The following is an 18,140-nucleotide window of genomic DNA, read 5'->3' as shown; positions in this document are numbered from 1 at the left end:
CTCCTTAAAGACCCACCTGTTTAAAGAAGCTTATTCAATGTACCTTAATTAATCAACCATTGCTGTATCATAAATCACAAAATTGTTTCTAAAAGCCTAATGTCTCAATTGTACCCTAACCTTTAGTTTGTAGGGCCCTCTAATCCTATTGTACTCTGTAACCCTTGTTTGTTATCCACCATTTATTCCCTGTTTGCACTTTTTCAAGAACCCGGATTTCAATCATCTCCCTCCACCTGTTTTTGGGAACAACAATTCCCAGCATCCCCAACCAGGCATTAGGTTTCTGCATGCTGTGAACTGGAGTTAATTTGTTTAAAGGTCCTCTAACAAGTGATCACTATGATTGTAGTTCACCTTTATAAGTTAACTTTTAGCATGTTATTGTATGTCCTATTCTAAGCCTTTTTCAATTGATCTTTTTTATTATTTGCTTTCATCTTCTGCCTCTTTCCATCTTTCAAAGGGGGCTACTGACCACAGCAGCTTAAACTATTGCTATGCGAGGCTACAATTTTATTGTTGCTGTTATCCTGAATGGGTGTTAGGATATACTGGACCTTACCAACCAGCTTCTAAATAAAAAAAAACTTAAAAATTACCAACACCAAATCTTCTCTATCACTGTCTACCTCATACTAATACCAGTTAATCTGAAGGCATTTGTATTTTATGGTTTGATTTCAGTAATTGTAGAGAGGAAAACCAGAGAAGAAAAGACATAGGACCTTCTGCAGAATGTTCTGTTTTTATACATAGTTTATTGCCTATATATTAAATTATTTGTCATTTTCTTAAATACTCTACTAGATCTAAGGAAAGCTGTGTAAATTCATCATCAGCTAAGAGGCAATTATGAATAATGTCAATGACAGAATCTTCTGTAATGCTATTGAAATCCTCTTGATTTTTGACAGGCAGGTGGCCTGCTAGCTCACACAATGCCACATTGAAAGCAGATACCTCCTTGGCCCCAAAACTTGGCTTTCTTGCCCAGATATTAACTCGAATCCCATTTCTACCTTCAGAACCATTCCCTGTATCTGGATTACTGCCCCTTGTAATGAACAAATTATGGGCTATATTTTTAGCCACCAAAAAATCTGTAACCTTACATATGTTCTGGGCAGTAGATTTCAAGTTCCTCCCATCTGTGTAAAACAAAAAGCTCGGAGCAGGGAAATGGGTGATCAAGTGGAAGTTCATTTCAGGACACAGAGGCTTGCTGCTGGAGGACTCTATGAAAAGATCATGGTCAAGATAAAACCCATGCAGATGTAGATGGTTTACAGAAGCAAACCCTCCGAGGCTATTAAACCCAACTCTAAACCCAGGATGGGCACTCAAAAGAACAGATTCCAAGCCAAACAACATAAGATCCTCAGTCAGAATTTGCGGCAGGCAAAGTGAAGGATCTGGCATAAATAAAACATGGCCAAATTCAAGAGGGCTTACATTGATTACAACTAAAGTACAACCACCCTTGCATTCCAGTATGCAACATCTTTGGTGAGTGGATCCAGATTTACAGTCAGATGTACCCATACCATTAACTGAAGAGCCGTGTACTTTGTCTGAGTCGACACAATGCTCAGTTTCTGACCTGATCATCTGAAACACAATTTCCTCAGGTTTAATCTTATTATAATTAAATTGGTTTGGGTTAAACTTCTGTTGGATGCTCCAAATGTCCTCTGGCTTTCTCCTGTTTATACTTCTCTGGATGTTTAGTTGGGCCACATAGCTCAAAGAGCCTGGCAATATCTTAGTCTGCAAGTTTCTCAGGGGATAACGAAATAAACCCTCATTCATCTTCTGCTCCCATTTACTTTGAAGTGCTTTATCAAAAGGTGAAAGGAAACTTGTGTCTTCTGCATATTGACGCCTTTCCTTCCATGATAAACCTGAGAACACAAAATCTGCCTCAGAGTAACTATATTCTTCAACAGTAGCACTGGGACGTTGATTTATATGCTCCTCCTCCATCTTCACAACTGCTACAATTCCACTGCTAAAGAAGGCTTCCACTTCTCAAATGTTCTAATAATTAAACAAAGTGATACAAGTTAATAAATACAGAAGCATTAAAATAAGTATATTGGTTGCAACAGCTAAGCAATTATAGTTTGCATTAAGATAATCCCCTTTCTGCTAACAAAACAACCACAACAAATTGTTAAGGTAGATGGTTGTAGATTGGCACTGCCTTACACTTCTGGATCAGATCCTGGGGTCTCCTGTACAAAAGTACTAATTAAATAGGTTTATTCCTAAATGATTGTCATGAATTAGCCCTAGTGCAAAGACTGGCACTGGCACTTTGTACCCGGTAAACCCAACTGGACGGTGTCCAACACAAGATGACAGGTAGTTACACTGCAGACTTAGAACAAGAAACTTAAAAGAATAATTTGGCTCAACTAAGAATTAGGCTTGAAATGCACATAATGTTGTGTAACAGCCCTAGGCAACCACATCCCTAATGCATCTGAATCCAAAGATTACCACAGTAGAGCCCCATATTCCTTTTGGCTGATTCGCAGGCCTGTCCAGCTTTCAAATTTTAGAAACGGACAGGCAGTTTTGATCAGGGCAGTCAGTGTAAAAAAACAGGCTGTCCAATTCAGAACTGGACCCTGTGCTTTGAAGGCCTGAACCATTAGGGAAGGCCCGAACCATTATGCTAATCGCCTCTTCTTTGGGACGACTAATTTCCCAGGACAGCTTCCCCGTCTTCCGCCTGTTATAATGAAAAAAACACCTGCAGCATGGCAATGGCGGTGCTTCGTTTTCCGAAGTCGCCCCACGAGGAAACTTCGGGCAACTTCAGAAAGTGATACGTATGCCATCGTGCCGGCAATTCATATTCATGCTGGCGGGAAGGCATTTCGGAGAGATTAGTCGCCACAGTAGAGAAGATTTGTCACGGGGCGACCAGGGCTTTATTTAGGTCCGATGCCCTAGGCATCAGACCTAAGTGGGCCCCCACGTCCTACGCACTGACGTCACACGGCATGCGCGATGGCGTCACTTCCACATTCTTCCACGGCCCCTCTACCCCTCATCTAGGCATCGGACCTAAACGAGCCCCTCCTTCCTACACGCTGGCGTCATGCGACATATTCAGCGGAAGTGATGTTAGCGGCACGTGCTTGTGACGTCATTTCCACATTCTTATTCGCCCCCCCCTACCCCGCACCCCCCTTTCCTATGGAAATCCGTGGTGGAGGGTGGGGTGGGTTTAAAAAAAAAAACTAAAAAAAAAAATAGGCACCAGAGGGCCACCCCCAAATATCAACCACCAACCTTAGTGTTTTGTTTTCTTTTAAATAAAATAAACCCTAGTGCAAAGGTTAGCACATGTACGGTACGAGAATAAATCCTAGTGGGCCCTATATAGGAATCAGTTCTATTAGACAGGTTGGCACCATGTACACTTCTTCCCCTACTGGAAGAGATCCTAGTTTCATACAGGAAATAGCTCTAGCAGAAATGTTGATTACATGTACCCTTCTTACCCTACTGGGGGGACTCGGACTCGTAGGAATAACCCAGACCTCCAGTTTCATTCATCACCGGTGTACAGTCAGCTCTCTGCAGCAGCAAGGCTCAGCGTGTCTACTTCCTGCCTGGGCTATACCACTTATCTGTAAAGGGGGGCGGCATTCGCTGTAGATGAAAGAAGGAGGATTATTTCTATCTTCCAAACAAATTACTTAGTGCCAATTTGTTCTACATGTAAACGTTAACAGCTCAGTAATCCTCATAGAACGTCCTCCAGTTAGTTTAGGTCTTCCAACAAGTGTTTATATTTTGTAAAACCCCCGAATAGATGGTTTTTACCTCCACATTGCAAAAAACTTGTCAGCGTGTAGAGAAATATTGTGTGTATCTATTTATTTAGCAAAGCTGGAAAAGCACAGGTTTACGTGTGTGGGGGCTAAAGTGAAAGCGCATACAGGATGTCAAAAAGACAAGTGAAATTAGTTTGGGAGGCGGGGGGAACTGTGTGAAACACAGGTAGTACCATCCTTATTCTCATTACTAAGCACTACCTGTGCTGCCATCATGGTTTAGTATTACACTAAACCCACAGCAAGGAAGTGTTGGTCAGCAGGAGGGGCGGGGCTACCTGCAATATGCAAATACCCTGTTGCTTTGGGACATGGTGACGTTGGAGGCGGAAGTAGGACAGAAAGTTTCTGAAGTTTCGGGGTGAAGCTCCGTGTGAGGAAGGAGGCGGCCTGGGTGTCAGGGACATGGGGAACTCATCGAGCCAGCTCTCCAAACAACTCATTAATGAATATCAGGTACCCGCAAGTTCGTGAGGCAGATATGCATTATTCTTGCTTGTAAGGTGCCTGGGGCGGTAAGTACCATAGCGATAACCAGGGGGTGCCTATAGAATTCAGCAGTGCAGTCATCTCATGAGGGGTTGACTGCCATGAAAAGTCTCATATTAATGTACTGAACTGAGAGGACCCGGCGCTTCACATGAAAGTCAATGGGGGCGGTGTCGGGCGATTATTCCCCCCCTGTCATTAATAGCACCGCGCAGCTTTCTGGTCGCTAAAGGAAATAGTATCAAATTAGCTCAGTGTTGAAGACAACAGTATTGTGACCCTGTGTGTGTGGGGACTATGTAGTAATTGCATTGTTGTTGTTGTAAAGCCTTTAGTTTGGCAGTTACATCTAATGAAATCTAGTATAGTGCAGAGACAGTTATTAAAATACTTTAACTTATCCATGATTTTACATTTTTCCCAATGTATTTTCTACTGTGTCATTCATACCAGTGGTTGGTTGCTCCAGTCAGCAAGACCCTTAAAGGGGTTGTTCACCTTCAATGTACAAATCTTATGAAACCAGTAACAATGTTCTCAATGTGTTAGAAAAACCATTTTCCATAACAAAAAGTAAAAATGCCATTGTAAAAGCTAATTTTTATACCTATTAACTCAGCCCTTCTCCTGTCTCTCTGACCAGTTTTCTGAAGTGATGGGAGTGGCCTATTTTGAACCTGACACACCAAGAACTTCCTATATGATGACATCATCATGCCCAGGCTTTGCCCTTACTTGTTTCCTATTGGATGTTGATACTGCCCTCCTCCTAGTAATTTATTGGGTGCTTGTGAACTGTAACCAGTCACATAATTTGAATGGTCATTGGTTGATTACTCAATTGTAATGGCAGAGGTTAACAGACGCAGCATATAAACAAACCTGCCTTGCAACAAACAATCACACAGCCATGCAGACAAATACTGCAGAAAAGGAAGGAGCAACATTGTTCTCCCAATTCTGGCACTCTCCTTCTGCCTAGACTAAAACTGAATGGAGTGCCAAAGGGGGGCAACCTTTTCTGGGAATAAATACTGGCTTTTCTATATTATTATCTTTTAATACCTTTGGCATTAAGCATAATTGTACAAAATTGCAACAAAACCAGCACTGACTTGCTTACCAGCACCAGCACTAACTTATACATCTAGCAGGGACAGTAGGGCTGCCGCCTCACCCTTTTAAAACCAAACACATATGAAATCCACAGCCTCCATGGCTAATTATCAACTCATTTAGATGCTGCAGACTGAACTGATTTCTGTGCAGCCATGTATCATGCATCTAAATGAATTGCTAATTAGCCATGCAGGCTGTGGATTTCATATGTGTTTGGTTTTAAAAGGGTGAGGTGGCAGCCCTAAGTGACAGGCAGAGCAGTGATGAGGGCAGGTAGGTTTTTTGAACATGTTGTGCGCTCTCCCGGGGGGGCAGTAGTTTACCTAGGAAAACGATACCTTTTTTAAGTGTTTAATTGTTCCACTTCTGGAACAAGATTTAGAGCTCTAAATACCAAAAAATGAAAAAGTTATATTTTTCATGATATAGGGATCTATACCAGAAAAATATTTTACTTTATGCACAAAAATTCAACTCATTTGGAAAGCCTCAAGCTCATACAAATAGTCCAGTAAGTCACATCAGCTGCTGAATAATGATTTTTTATGAGGTAAATACACAAAATAAATGGACCCCCTCCCCAAAAAAAATAATATATTTCTGGAAAGTACAAGTGTCATCTCCCATAGTATCCATTATAATCCAATAATTCAAATTTTTAAAAATTATTTCTTTTTTCTGTGTAATAATAAAACTATAGCTTGTACTTGATCCCAACTAAGATATAATTAATCCTTATTGGAAGCAAAACCAGCCTGTTGGGTTTATTTCATGTTTATATGATTTTCTAGTAGACTTAAGGCATGGAGATCCAAATTATGGAAAGATCCATTATCCGTAAAACTCCAGGTCCCAAGCACCTCAATCCCCCCATCTGCACAGTTGAAGTCTCTGCAGCACACAGCCCACACTCCCCCTCCCTCTCACAAACTTGTAACAGTTTCTCTTCAGTACCTGAATGCTGCTCAAATTCCCCAGCACAGCCCAGCACAGGAAGCAGTGGCAGATTGACAGCAGACATAGCCAATAGGAGTTAAGTTAGCTGCCAGTACAATGTGTGATGTCGTATAAGGAAGAGGAAGTGAACACTGTAGTGTTTTTGGGGGTCAGTGACCCCCTCCCAGCACAGGGTCTGTGTGGAACTGAAGGATTAGTACAGGGACACTTCTGAGGTGAATATCTTTTGAACTGTACTTTTTCTGTTAACTATTTCTATAGAAAAGTTTGTTCTATTCATGTGAACTGTTAGATTTGTCAATTTGTTACAAAGGTGAACAACCCCTTTAAGGTGGCCATACATGGAGAGATCCACCTTGAGGCCTAGGGCCCAACGATCGGATCCTAGCGATCGCGAACAGGCGGTCGGATCGTGGGACTGCATCAACGAACAGATGCGGCCGCGATCCGACCGGATTTTTAGTCCCATCCGATCGAGATCTGGCCGAAAGTCGGCCAGATCCCGATCGGATGGGACTAAAAATCCCATTCGTTGATGCAGTCCTGCGATCCGACCGTCCGTTCGCATTCGCTAGGATCCGATCGTTGGGCCCTAGGATCAGATCTCGATCAGGGAAGCCCGTCGGGGGCCCCCATACACGGGCCAATAAACTGCCGACTCGGTCTGTCGGCAGCTTTTATCGGCCCGTGTATGGCCACCTTTACATCCAGCCACGTGAGGAAACTTCGAGCAACTTCTGAAAAAGAAGTGCCGTCCGTGAATTGCCGCAGGCGATTTTCATTTCAGCCAGCGGAGGGCAGGGGGAAGGCAGTTCGGGGAGATTGATGCCCCTGAAGAAGAGGAGATTTGTCGCTGGGGCGACAAACGGGGTGATCCCAAGCTTTATTCCATGGTGCTCTTGACACAATTCAACAATTCAAACGTTTGATCTGTTGAATTGTGTCAAGAGCACCATGGAAAAAAGCTTGGGATCACCCCGTTTGTTGCATAAAAAGGTATCGGCTTTTCATTCATTGTTGGATTCATTGCTGGCGTGTGGCTAGGCCAGTGCCAATACCTGCATCCCCTCCTGCCTAACTTCTGCTCATATTTAGAAACACATATTGAAATTCTGGCTCTGTGCACTTTCGAACGGAGAGGCAATGATGCACCCAAGCCAGGACGGAAAGATAAAGGAATTGAGATTTCGTTAATTAAACTGTATTGGCTTTTCATTCATTGTTGAATATGCGTTTCTAGCCAGATGTTTTAGGCACTGCTCTTCTCTGGAACTCTAATTCGAATTCCAGGCAAGCGTTTCTTCATGCATTCACCTGTGGTGAACGCATGAGTTAATGCAGCCCATTATTTCCAGTAACTCCCTTAGCCGCAAAAAAACCACCAAAAGCAAGTGGCACTCTAATTGCGTTCAGCAGTTCTGTTACCATAGGTCTGATTATCATAGGCTGGGCAGTTGTTTTTTTAACTAAAATTGTCCAGAATGAGAAACAAATTGCCTTTAGTATCTATCTATCTTCTATCTATAATAGTAAATGGACCCGCACTCCAATGTTTTCATGGAAAAAAGTGATGAATTTTACTCACAGATGCATATCCAACGTTTCAGTCCACACTGGGACCTTTCTCAAGGATAAATAGCAAGTGTACAAATGTCCCAACGTTTCGGTCCCAGTGTGGACCGAAACGTTGGATATGCATCTGTGAATAAAATTCATCACTTTTTTTCACGAAAACATTGGAGTGCGGGTCCATTTACTATTATGTACTAGAAACCTTGACCAACGCACCCACCTTGAGAAAAATCCGGTAAGAGTGCGCTCACCCAATTGACTATATATATATATATATATATATATATATATATATATATATATATATATATATATATATATATATATATATATATATATATATATATATATATATATATATATATATATATATATATATAGATATAGATATAGATAGATAGATATTCCTTAAAAAACTTTAATGAATTAGCTTTAGAGTTTCATGTATAATGCTAGAGGCACACAGAGCTGAAAACCGCTAGCCAAAATCCTCTGGCTGATTTCTGCCCTACCGCAGGCAGTAGCCTCCTCTCTCTTCTGCATTCAATCGGCTTGTCACTCGACTTGCTAGGTTTCTGCAAAGAACTGCAAGTCTTATGGAACTATATAGGTATGGGGTCTGGCAAGAGGGTGAAATGCAAACTTATTTGCTGCCTGTCTAAATGTTTATTTTCATGATTGAGTTCACCTTTCAAGTAACTTATTTTCATTTTTAGGAGCTGACATTCCTGACAAAACAAGAGATAATCTTGTAAGTGTTTTGACCAACTACAGTCTTTATAATAGCATTATGTATTGCTGTTTGATGTCTGAGAGAAATACAAATTTCAGAGGTCATAACTGAATTTATAGAGTTCCAGCTGAAGGCTTATGGGCCAGATATTCTTTATTCATTTGGGTTATTAGATGGCCAGCAGCAAAATTAGAATGTGATTACACATAGCAATCCATTTAGTTAGCCACACAACATCTCAGCTAGGTTAATGCTATTTGGCCATGACACATTATATTTGACCTACCAACTGGTTGATTAACCAGCTGCAGAGAATGTTTGTTTTGTTATACATGTCTACTGCCTATGTTAATATAATGAGAGAAATGATTGGTATATGACCCATGAGATTCTGTGAGTTATTCATTTTTAAAAGGTCAGGTTTCTGTGGCTGGAAGAGATCATAAACACACCATAATAATACCTAACTTATTCTGTTTCCTTGTCAATAGATAAAGTACAACTGGTTACTACCTAGTAAATACTGTTGCTTTTTATTGCTGTGTACTTTTGTTTGCAAAGGGCTATTAGAGTGGACAAACCTGAATCGTTTAGTCCTAGTGCTGTAATAACTATAGCCTTTCAGGACAAATAAGTTAGTCATCAATACAAGTAAAGTAATAAAGGAATGAGATCTATTCTCTGGACTGCCTGGGCTTTTCCAGCTGGTGGTTTATTACATAATGTGGAACAGCATGCTTTAAGGCTTCTAAAACATGTATACACTGAAACAATTAGGATTGTTTTGCGATACGCATGGATTTCTACTAACTTTGCCATCAAGTGCAGATTTAACAGGTGTCTGTCAAACTATTTTGGAGTCACAGCCCCCAGACCGCATACAAATGGCTTCTCTTAAGCACTGCTGAAAATTGCTCACAGCTAGATATAAACATTAAGGCAGTTATGATAAAGGAAAACAAACACAAATATAGGGATACTAACCTCCTGTGATATCATCCTGTGTGGGCAGAAATTGAGAGAATAGAAATACTCGTATTCATCCCGATACTCCCAAGATATATTCACTGCTTATGGATGAATAGTTATTGTGACTATATGCAAGAAAAATGTCTCTTAAGTATTAAGAAATCAGAATTTGTTCCCGTGGACAACTTGCAATTCATCTATACATGGCATGGTTACTTAATGGGGTCTTAAAGGAAAACTATACCCCTCAAACAATGTAGGTCTCTATAAAGATATTGCATAAAACAGCTCATATGTAAAACCCTGCTTCATGAAAATAAACAATTTTCATAATAATATATTTTTAGTAGTATGTGTCGGTGGCTAATCATAAATAGAAATTGCCATTTTAAAAAATAAGGGCCGCCCCCTGGGATCGTATGATTCACGGTGCACATAAACATACCAAACAAACCATACATGTTAGGTCACATGAGCCAATAACAGACAGTTCTGTCTTTTGCTTCCACACTTCTTCCTGTTGAAGTTATAGTATTTCTGGTCAGGTGATCTCTGAGGCAGCACAGAGATCATCACAAAATGGTAGTTCAAGGCAAGAGATGTAAAAGGGCGATATTTACTTAAATATATATTCCAGTTTCATAAAATTCTTAATTTGATATAATTTGATAATCTGTTGCTCAAGTATTCATTTTGTGGGTATAATTTTCCTCTAATGGCTTCTTAATATCTTTTACATAGGATCAAAACAGAAAGCTTGTTTACAAAGTAAATTAGAACCCCATTTTTAAACCCCCCAAGTTTATGTTTTCACTGATTATTTGCTGTAATTTGCAGTCCCCCGCTCATAGTTTCATGGGTTTTTTTGTATGTTTCACTCTGTAAAACTGGGGAATACATTCTAGTATATTAAAGGATATCCTCCTCCTCCTCTGATTTGCCTTCCCTTATTGCCTATCTCTCTGAGCTGCTGTTATACACTGCATACTGCATATTTGCCCTTTATAGGTCAGATTGGATTTCTTGTTACTCACATTCAACATAAATGCCAAATGTCAGTGCAACCTTTTATATGTATTTTTAATTTGCTTATATGTGTAACCACCTGGGCTACAGTGGTATTTTAGAAATAAATTTATTGCATGACCTACACTGAAGTGAATTCCATCATTGCCTTTTATTCTGCAGAGCTTATAAAAGATTCAGCGAACTTGCCCAAAAAGAACACAGAAGTAACATTGAGTCCTTGCGAATCCCTAAAGAAAGATTTCTGACTTTGCCCGAACTAAAGGTAATTAATTATGTAACATTTTTCCAACAATATTGAACATTATAATATATAGTGAATAACAACAATATTGAACATTATAATATATAGTGAATAAAGTACCCCCTCTTTTAAATTATAAGGATAATATAAATTACAGAGGAGTTTCATGACCATATAAAGATCTAGGAAATAAACAATACTGTGTATTTTATGTGTACAGGACAAGCTCTCATTTGGTACTTTTAGTGGGATTCTTTTTTTTAATTATTTTTTACTTCCTATTTCTAAAATATAAGTAGTTGCTGCATTATTGGGGAGCCTCAAACCCTTGTTAAAAGGAAGTGTAATTCAAATTAGATGAAACATTTGGTAATGTTTGTAGTCCGTAATTTACTGTTATCAGTGTAGCTCTGGCTTCTTGAATTCCCATGCAGAGCCCTCATTATCAGAGCTTTAAAGGAATTGTTAAGTATAAAAATAAAAACTGTGAACATGTTTTCAATATAGTTAGCCAAAAATGTAATGTATAAAGGCTGGAGTGACTGGATGTCTAACATAATAGCCAGAACACTAATTCCTGCTTTGCAGATGTTTTTGTTTCTATTGATTGGTTACCACATAGTAACCGATCAGTGAATTGAGGGGGGGGGGCACATGGGTCATAACTTTGCTTTAAATCTGAGCTGCATGCTGAGGATCAATTGTAAACTCACTGAACAGTTACAGTATGTCCCATGTGGCCCCCCTTAAAGTCGCTGACCAATTCAGAGTTAGAGAGCTGAAAAGCAGGCAGTAGAGTTATGTTATGTTCTGTTATGCATCTAGTCACTCCAGCCTTTATATATTGCATCTTTGACTAACTAACCATATTAGAAACATTTTTTTATTTTGTACAACCTGTTTACCCAGTTTTTATATTTACACTGAACTGTTCCTTTAAGAGCACATTACTATGCCACAGATCACATGATATGATGTTTTTGCTGATTCCAGGCAAATCCATTCAATGACCGAATATGCACAGTTTTCTCCACATCTGAGCAAGAAGATGGGAGCATGTCCTTTGAAGACTTTTTGGACATGCTCAGTGCCTTCAGTGAATCTGCGACACTTGAAGTTAAATCTCATTATGCCTTTAGGATATTTGGTAATTATGCTTTGGGTGTTATGCTGTACTCTTTCATTTATCTGGGACGTAACAGTGGGCCTAACTATGAACAAACTATTATCCAGAGGGTGTGTCTCAAAGTATTGCTTTGCAAACAAGGAATCGAGATCATACCAAAAGCATTAGGGATAATTTTGCCTCCGTATGCTAAAGAGGTATTAAGATTTACAAAAAAAAAATCCATGTTGGTTACTTTAGCACTCCCACATTACCATATTACATGCATTTATCTTTAATAAAATTGAGACGTTTAAAGGGGTTGTTCACCTTTGAGAACTTTCAGTATGAAATAGAGAGTGATATTCTAAGACAATTTGCAATTTTATTTAAATTTTTTATTACTGAAGGTTTTTAGCTTTTTATTCAGCAGCTCTTCAATTTGCATCTTAATCTGGTAACTAGGGTCCAAATTACCCTAAAAACCATGCATTGATTTGAAAAAAAGACTGGAATATGAATAGGAGTAATAGCAGTAATAAAAAGCAACAATTGTTGCCTTAGAGCAATTGAGTCAGTGACGCCCATTTGAAAGCTGCAAAGAGTCAGAAGAAAAATGCAAATTACTTTAAAACTGTAAAAAATAAATAATGAAAACCAATTAAAAAGTTGCTTAGAATTGGCTGTCCTATAACATACTAAAAGTTACCTTTAATGTGAACCACCCCTTTAAGGCCTGTCAGGAGCAGACTCTGAAACATTTATTGGCACCCCTGCTGAGAAATAAAGAATGTACCATTTCTTCCTAACTAGGTAATTACCAAATTGCAAGAAACCTGAGCCAAAGCTGAATTATAATTTTCGTATGCAAATGAGTGTGTGCAAAACCACCCCAGTCATTTATTTAATCACCAGATCTAATATCACATGATTTTAAAAGTGTTCAGATTTGGTTCAGCAGAAAAACGATAAGATTCAGCTAAATCCCCAACTGAATCCAAGATGCAGTACATCCCTAAAATAAAGTATACAAGAGAGAAAATCAGTCACAATTAAAGGAGAACTAAACCCTAAAAATTAATATGGCTAAAAATGCCGTATTTGATATACTGAACTTATTGCACCAGCCTAAAGTTTTAGCTTCTCAATAGCAGCAATGATCCAGGATTCAAACCTTTCACAGGGGGTCACCATCTTGGAAAGTGTCTGCGACAGCTGTTGAGGCGCTAAGTTAAAGGGTCGTCACCAATTATCAAGCATAAAATGAGGTTGACCTGTAATATAAGATGATGCTACAAGGCTGATTATTAATTAATACTGATGCTAATTGCACTGGTTTCTGTGCTGCCATGTAGTAATTAAAAGTGTATTTATTACTAATCAGCCTTATACTGTGACATTTCTATTCTATGTGTACTGTATATTGTGAGTGGCTCAGTAAGTGACAGCAGCACAGAGCATGTGCAGTGAATCAGCAGAAAAGAAGATGGGAGCTACTGGGACATCTTTGGAGAGACAGATCTTTACTGGGGCTGTGGTTGCCTGGGGCTGGTACACAAGACTAAAACATAATGTACCACTACAATTTGGAAGGCGCACACCTTGAAGTAAATGCTGAGGTGCCAATCCAATGGAGGCTGCCCAAACAAAGCCTCCTGGTGAATATCATATAAATAAATATTTATTTATTATATCAAAAAACTTACATCATAGCAGAAAGCTTTTGATATAATACATTTTGATCTTTTTATACAGACTGAGTGTGCAATCCTCATATTTATTCATATAAAACATATTTTACAACATTTCTAGCCTACTTATTTATAAGCTTTACGTCTCCTTAAAAATGAATGCGCATAACTTGTATGAAGGAAATGAAGCAGTAAATCACTGTTTAAGCAATGCCATTTGTAATCCCTTGCCAATCCATAGATTTTGATGCTGATGGTGCCTTGAATGAATCTGACTTGGAGCATCTGGTAAACAAGCTGACTGGAGACAAAGAAGACACTAAGCTGAGCAACAGTGAAATGAGGCAGCTAATTGCAAATGTGAGTTGAAACTCCCGTGTGCAAAAATATCTGTACCCTCTTTACAAACTGGCTATGTGCTACCCAAACTCTACACTTGCTTACAGCCTAGCTGTTTCTCACAATTTATGTATCACCCTACTATGAATAGAACTCCACTCCACTATGCTCTTCCCCCACTTTAATCCACATGTAGTCAATGGGACCCTTACAACTTCATGTATTGGGAAAAGTAGAGGTTTGGGAATTCCCTGCCTTGTGATGCACTGTTGTCTTGATCTGTATAGCTGTAGCATGTAATCTGTCATTAGTATGTTATATCCCACACGTGTAAGAGAGCACAGCAAGATACGTAGGAAGCTCAAAGCTCTCCAGATACAGTTGAACTTTAATTCACAGAATGTCACCTGTACCCACAGGCTAAAATGTACAGTTAATATACAGTCATACTACAGATTTGCTACAAACAACACGTTTTATAACAATTTCACTGCAACAATCCACAAGTGCATCAGTATATCAATCAGTATATCAATCCATACTATTCCACTGTAATCATGATTTCCCAGTGTCCCAACATACTTGCTCCTATAATGATTTGATTGGTGTAAAAGAGCTTTGCCCATGGGAGAAAAATGCTATATAAATGAATTCCTTTTTTTGATTGAATTGAATAATCATATGGTTTGTACTCACTTGAAGGTGTGAATAAGAATTTGTAGTCTCCTTCTGGAGAGCCATGTTGCTTCTAAATATTGGGGTTATAACTGACCTGAAATGCAAGGGTAAACTTCTCTTCCCTCATGGTTCATGGGCTGTTGCAATAATGCAATCCCTCTGGTAATACATCAACCCATAATATGAGCTGTCAGCCTTCTATCAGCTTAGAAACAGTGAAGCAAGCAAACATTTAGCATCTTGACTATTAAAGGGATTCTGTCATGATTTTTATGATGTAGTTTTTATTTCTAAATTATACTGCAAATTCACTCTACAATATAAAATTTAATTTCTGAACCAGCAAGTGTATTTTTTTAGTTGTAATATTGGAGTGTAGGCCATCTCAGGTCGTTTTGCCTGGACATGTGATTTCAGAAAGAGCCAGTACTTTCTGGAACTGCTTTCTGGCAGGCTGTTGTTTCTCCTACTCAATGTAACTGAATGTGTCGCAGTGGGACCTGGATTTTACTATTGAGTGCTGTTCTTAGATCTACCAGGCAGCTGTTATCTTGTGTTAGGGAGCTGCTATCTGGTTACCTTCCCATTGTTCTGTTTTTAGGCTGTTGGGGGGAAAGGGAGGGGGTGATATCACTCTAACTTGCAGTAAAGAGTGACTGAAGTTTATCAGAGCACAGGTCACATGACTGGGGAGTCTGCTGGAGCAGCACTATTAACTGATGCTTTGAAAAAAATATTTTTTTCCCATGACAGTATCCCTTCAAGTTCAATTCTGAAGTGCTTAATAAGACACTGACTCCAGCAGAGGATGATCATTCTATTGTGCCGTTGTATGACTGTGCAGTTACATAGTTAAATCGGGTTGAAAAAAGACAAAGTCCATCAAGTTCAACCCTTCCAATGAAAACCCAGCATCCATACACACACCCCTCCATAATTTCACATACATTTTATATACCCATATCTATACTAACTATAGAGTTTAGTATCACAATAGCCTTTGATATTATGTCCGTCCAAGAAATCATCCAAGCCATTCTTAAAGGCATGAAGAGAATCAGCATCACAACATCACCCGGCAGTGTATTCCACAACCTCACTGTCCTGACTGTGAAGAACCCCCTACGTTGCTTCAAATGAAAGTTCTTTTCTTCTAGTCTGAAGAGGTGGCCTCTGGTACGGTGATCCACTTTATGGGTAAAAAGGTCCCCTGCTATTTGTCTATAATGTCCTTTAATGTACTTGTAAAGTGTAATCTAGTAGTCTACCCTCATAATTTAAGTCTTCTACACTTCTAACCAGTTTAGTTGCACATCTCTGCACTCTCTCCAGCTCATTTATATCCCTCTTAAGGACTGGAGTCCAAAACTGCACTGCATACTCCAGATGAGGCCTCACCAGGGACCTATAAAGAGGCATAATTATATTTTCATCCCTTGAGTTAATGCCCTTTTTATGCAAGACAGAACTTTATTTGCTTTAGTAGCCACAGAATGACACTGCCCAAAATTAGACAACTTGTTATCTACAAAAACCCCAAGATCCTTCTCATTTAAGGAAATTCCCAACACATTTATATAATTTTTGCCAAAGTGCATAACCTTGCATTTATCAACATTGAACCTCATTTTCCAGTTTGCTGCCCAGTTTCCCAACTTAGACAAATCACTCTGCAAAGCGTAGTAAATCACATAGACTGCCATCCCAGAATCGAGGTCTCTACTTACCTTCTCATAAAAAGAAATTACGTTAGTCTGGCAAGATCTATTACACATAAAACAATGCTGGCACACACTCATAGTATTATGATTTGCTATGAAGTCCAGTATCTTATCCTTTATTAACCCTTCGAAAAGCTTTCCTACCACTGATGTCAGACCAACTGGCCTATAGTTTTGAGGTTGAGAACGGGATCCTTTTTTGAATAGAGGCACCACATTAGCAATTCACCAGTTTCTCTGCACTATGCCAGAGCTTAATGAATCCTTAAAAATTAAGTAAAAAGTGCAGTGTAGTGGTCATTGTATTATCAAAGTGAATGTATTTCCCTCTTAATCACATTTCTTATCTTTATATAGATCTTGGAAGAGTCAGACATAGATAAAGATGGCACCATCAACCACTCTGAATTTCAGCATGTCATCTCCCGATCTCCTGATTTTGTCAGGTACAGCTAATGTATCATAACTACAAAAATTATATTTTTTAAAGACCCACATAGCCAATAGTTTTCCAAACAATCTGATAGAATATAGTGGATAGAATATACTGTATATATGAGCCTAAACATTCAAGTTTTGATTGGCCGGGATAGAAGATTGATTGGGGGACTGTTGACACTACATTAGTTTATGTAACATCTGTTAGCTATACAGTAGCTTTCTCCTATACAGAGCCCAAGTTTGATTGGGGCATAATGTAGCTTTATTGATCTTTTAAACTTTGCTTTGCAGCTCCTTCAAGATTATGCTGTGAGAGATCCATTGCCAACAAACTGTCAACCACAAATACCTCTTGGCTGATCTAAACCAGCAACTACATAAAGGGCGTCTGTTCCATTTCCAGTTGTGATTTGAGACATTTCATATTCATTGTAAGACAGTTTGAGCGGCTGCTTTTCTTGTAGCTGGTTAGATTTTCTGGAATATAAGGCAAAATGTGTAATTGTAACTGACAAATAATGAATGAATGAGGTTTCCTTGAACATATTTTCTTTTTAAAAGCTTTTTAACTTTCAATGTTTTTCTTTTCATTGTGTAAAAATCTGCATGCACTTCCTGTTCCTCCTACAGAGCAGGATATTTAATATGGGATGTTTTGAATGGATTCAATGCTTGTTATAATAAAATATTGTAATTGTATTGTCAGATCATATGTAATTATTGAAATGAATTGCTAGCTGAAAGATAGATGGCATTTCCACATAGAACCCCCTGCATCCATTAAAGTACAGGGAGTTGAAACCCATCATGAGCACTTTTATGTTCTCTTGAGCAACTCTCTCCCTCTGTATAAACCTTTTAAAGTTTCCTTTACATTTCCATTGGTTACCTTTTACCTAACTTGCCTAACATCTGCTTCTTTTACAAAAAGTATCTGTGGGAAAGTGCATCTGTGAGCTCTTTTCTCAGTAATAGTGCCCACGTCTGCACTTTTGTCCAGGTCCCACTTACCGTAAGTCACTGGGAACCATGATGAGCTGTCACAGCTTGGATCTGCCTGCAGAGAATGCTATGCATGACATTTCCCTAAGGCAGTGCCCAAATTGAATTGCTAAGTCTTTGCAAACCCCAAAATTTAGAATCAGGTATGTGGCTTATTTTAATCACCATTTCATATTATTATGAGAGTATAGAGACCTACC

General features: G+C 39.0%; 2 protein-coding genes across 5 annotated transcripts; one reads left to right on the top strand and one right to left on the bottom strand.

The window, feature by feature from the left end:
- Nucleotides 1-744: 744 nt before the first annotated feature.
- Nucleotides 745-4,970, bottom strand: gdpgp1.S (GDP-D-glucose phosphorylase 1 S homeolog). 3 transcript variants are annotated; one of them, XM_041587446.1, is made up of 3 exons: nt 4,951-4,970; nt 3,519-3,669; nt 745-2,040 (listed from the first exon to the last, which is right to left on the bottom strand). In XM_041587446.1, exon 3 carries the CDS (start codon nt 1,984-1,986, stop codon nt 787-789), a length of 1,200 nt encoding a protein of 399 aa, XP_041443380.1. In that variant the 5' UTR covers nt 1,987-2,040; nt 3,519-3,669; nt 4,951-4,970; the 3' UTR covers nt 745-786. The 3 variants fall into 3 exon arrangements, with proteins under 3 accessions (XP_041443380.1, XP_041443381.1, NP_001104198.1); XM_041587447.1 differs by lacking the exon at nt 4,951-4,970 and having other exon boundaries at nt 3,510-4,016; NM_001110728.1 differs by lacking the exon at nt 4,951-4,970 and having other exon boundaries at nt 3,519-3,551.
- Nucleotides 4,167-17,643, top strand: cib1.S (calcium and integrin binding 1 S homeolog). 2 transcript variants are annotated; one of them, NM_001095021.2, is given in 7 exon segments: nt 4,205-4,310; nt 8,708-8,742; nt 10,882-10,984; nt 11,957-12,110; nt 14,001-14,119; nt 16,855-16,943; nt 17,230-17,643. In NM_001095021.2, coding segments are annotated over 7 exon segments (573 nt in total). In that variant the 5' UTR covers nt 4,205-4,259; the 3' UTR covers nt 17,252-17,643.
- Nucleotides 17,644-18,140: the final 497 nt, after the last annotated feature.

This window comes from Xenopus laevis, chromosome 3S (genome assembly GCF_017654675.1).
Source record: "Xenopus laevis strain J_2021 chromosome 3S, Xenopus_laevis_v10.1, whole genome shotgun sequence".
In the NCBI taxonomy this organism is placed as follows: domain Eukaryota; kingdom Metazoa; phylum Chordata; class Amphibia; order Anura; family Pipidae; genus Xenopus; species Xenopus laevis.
This window is presented reverse-complemented; position numbering and strand designations above follow the sequence as displayed.

Bases quoted from the DNA above. Each gene is read 5' to 3' on its own strand.
- cib1.S (XM_041587694.1), top strand. The intron at 12,111-14,000 runs GTAATTATGCTT...GCCAATCCATAG, and splicing joins TTATGCCTTTAGGATATTTG to ATTTTGATGCTGATGGTGCC. The intron at 14,120-16,854 runs GTGAGTTGAAAC...ATCTTTATATAG, and splicing joins TGAGGCAGCTAATTGCAAAT to ATCTTGGAAGAGTCAGACAT.
- gdpgp1.S (XM_041587446.1), bottom strand. From the start codon at position 1,986: ATGGAGGAGGAGCATATAAATCAACGTCCCAGTGCTACTGTTGAAGAA.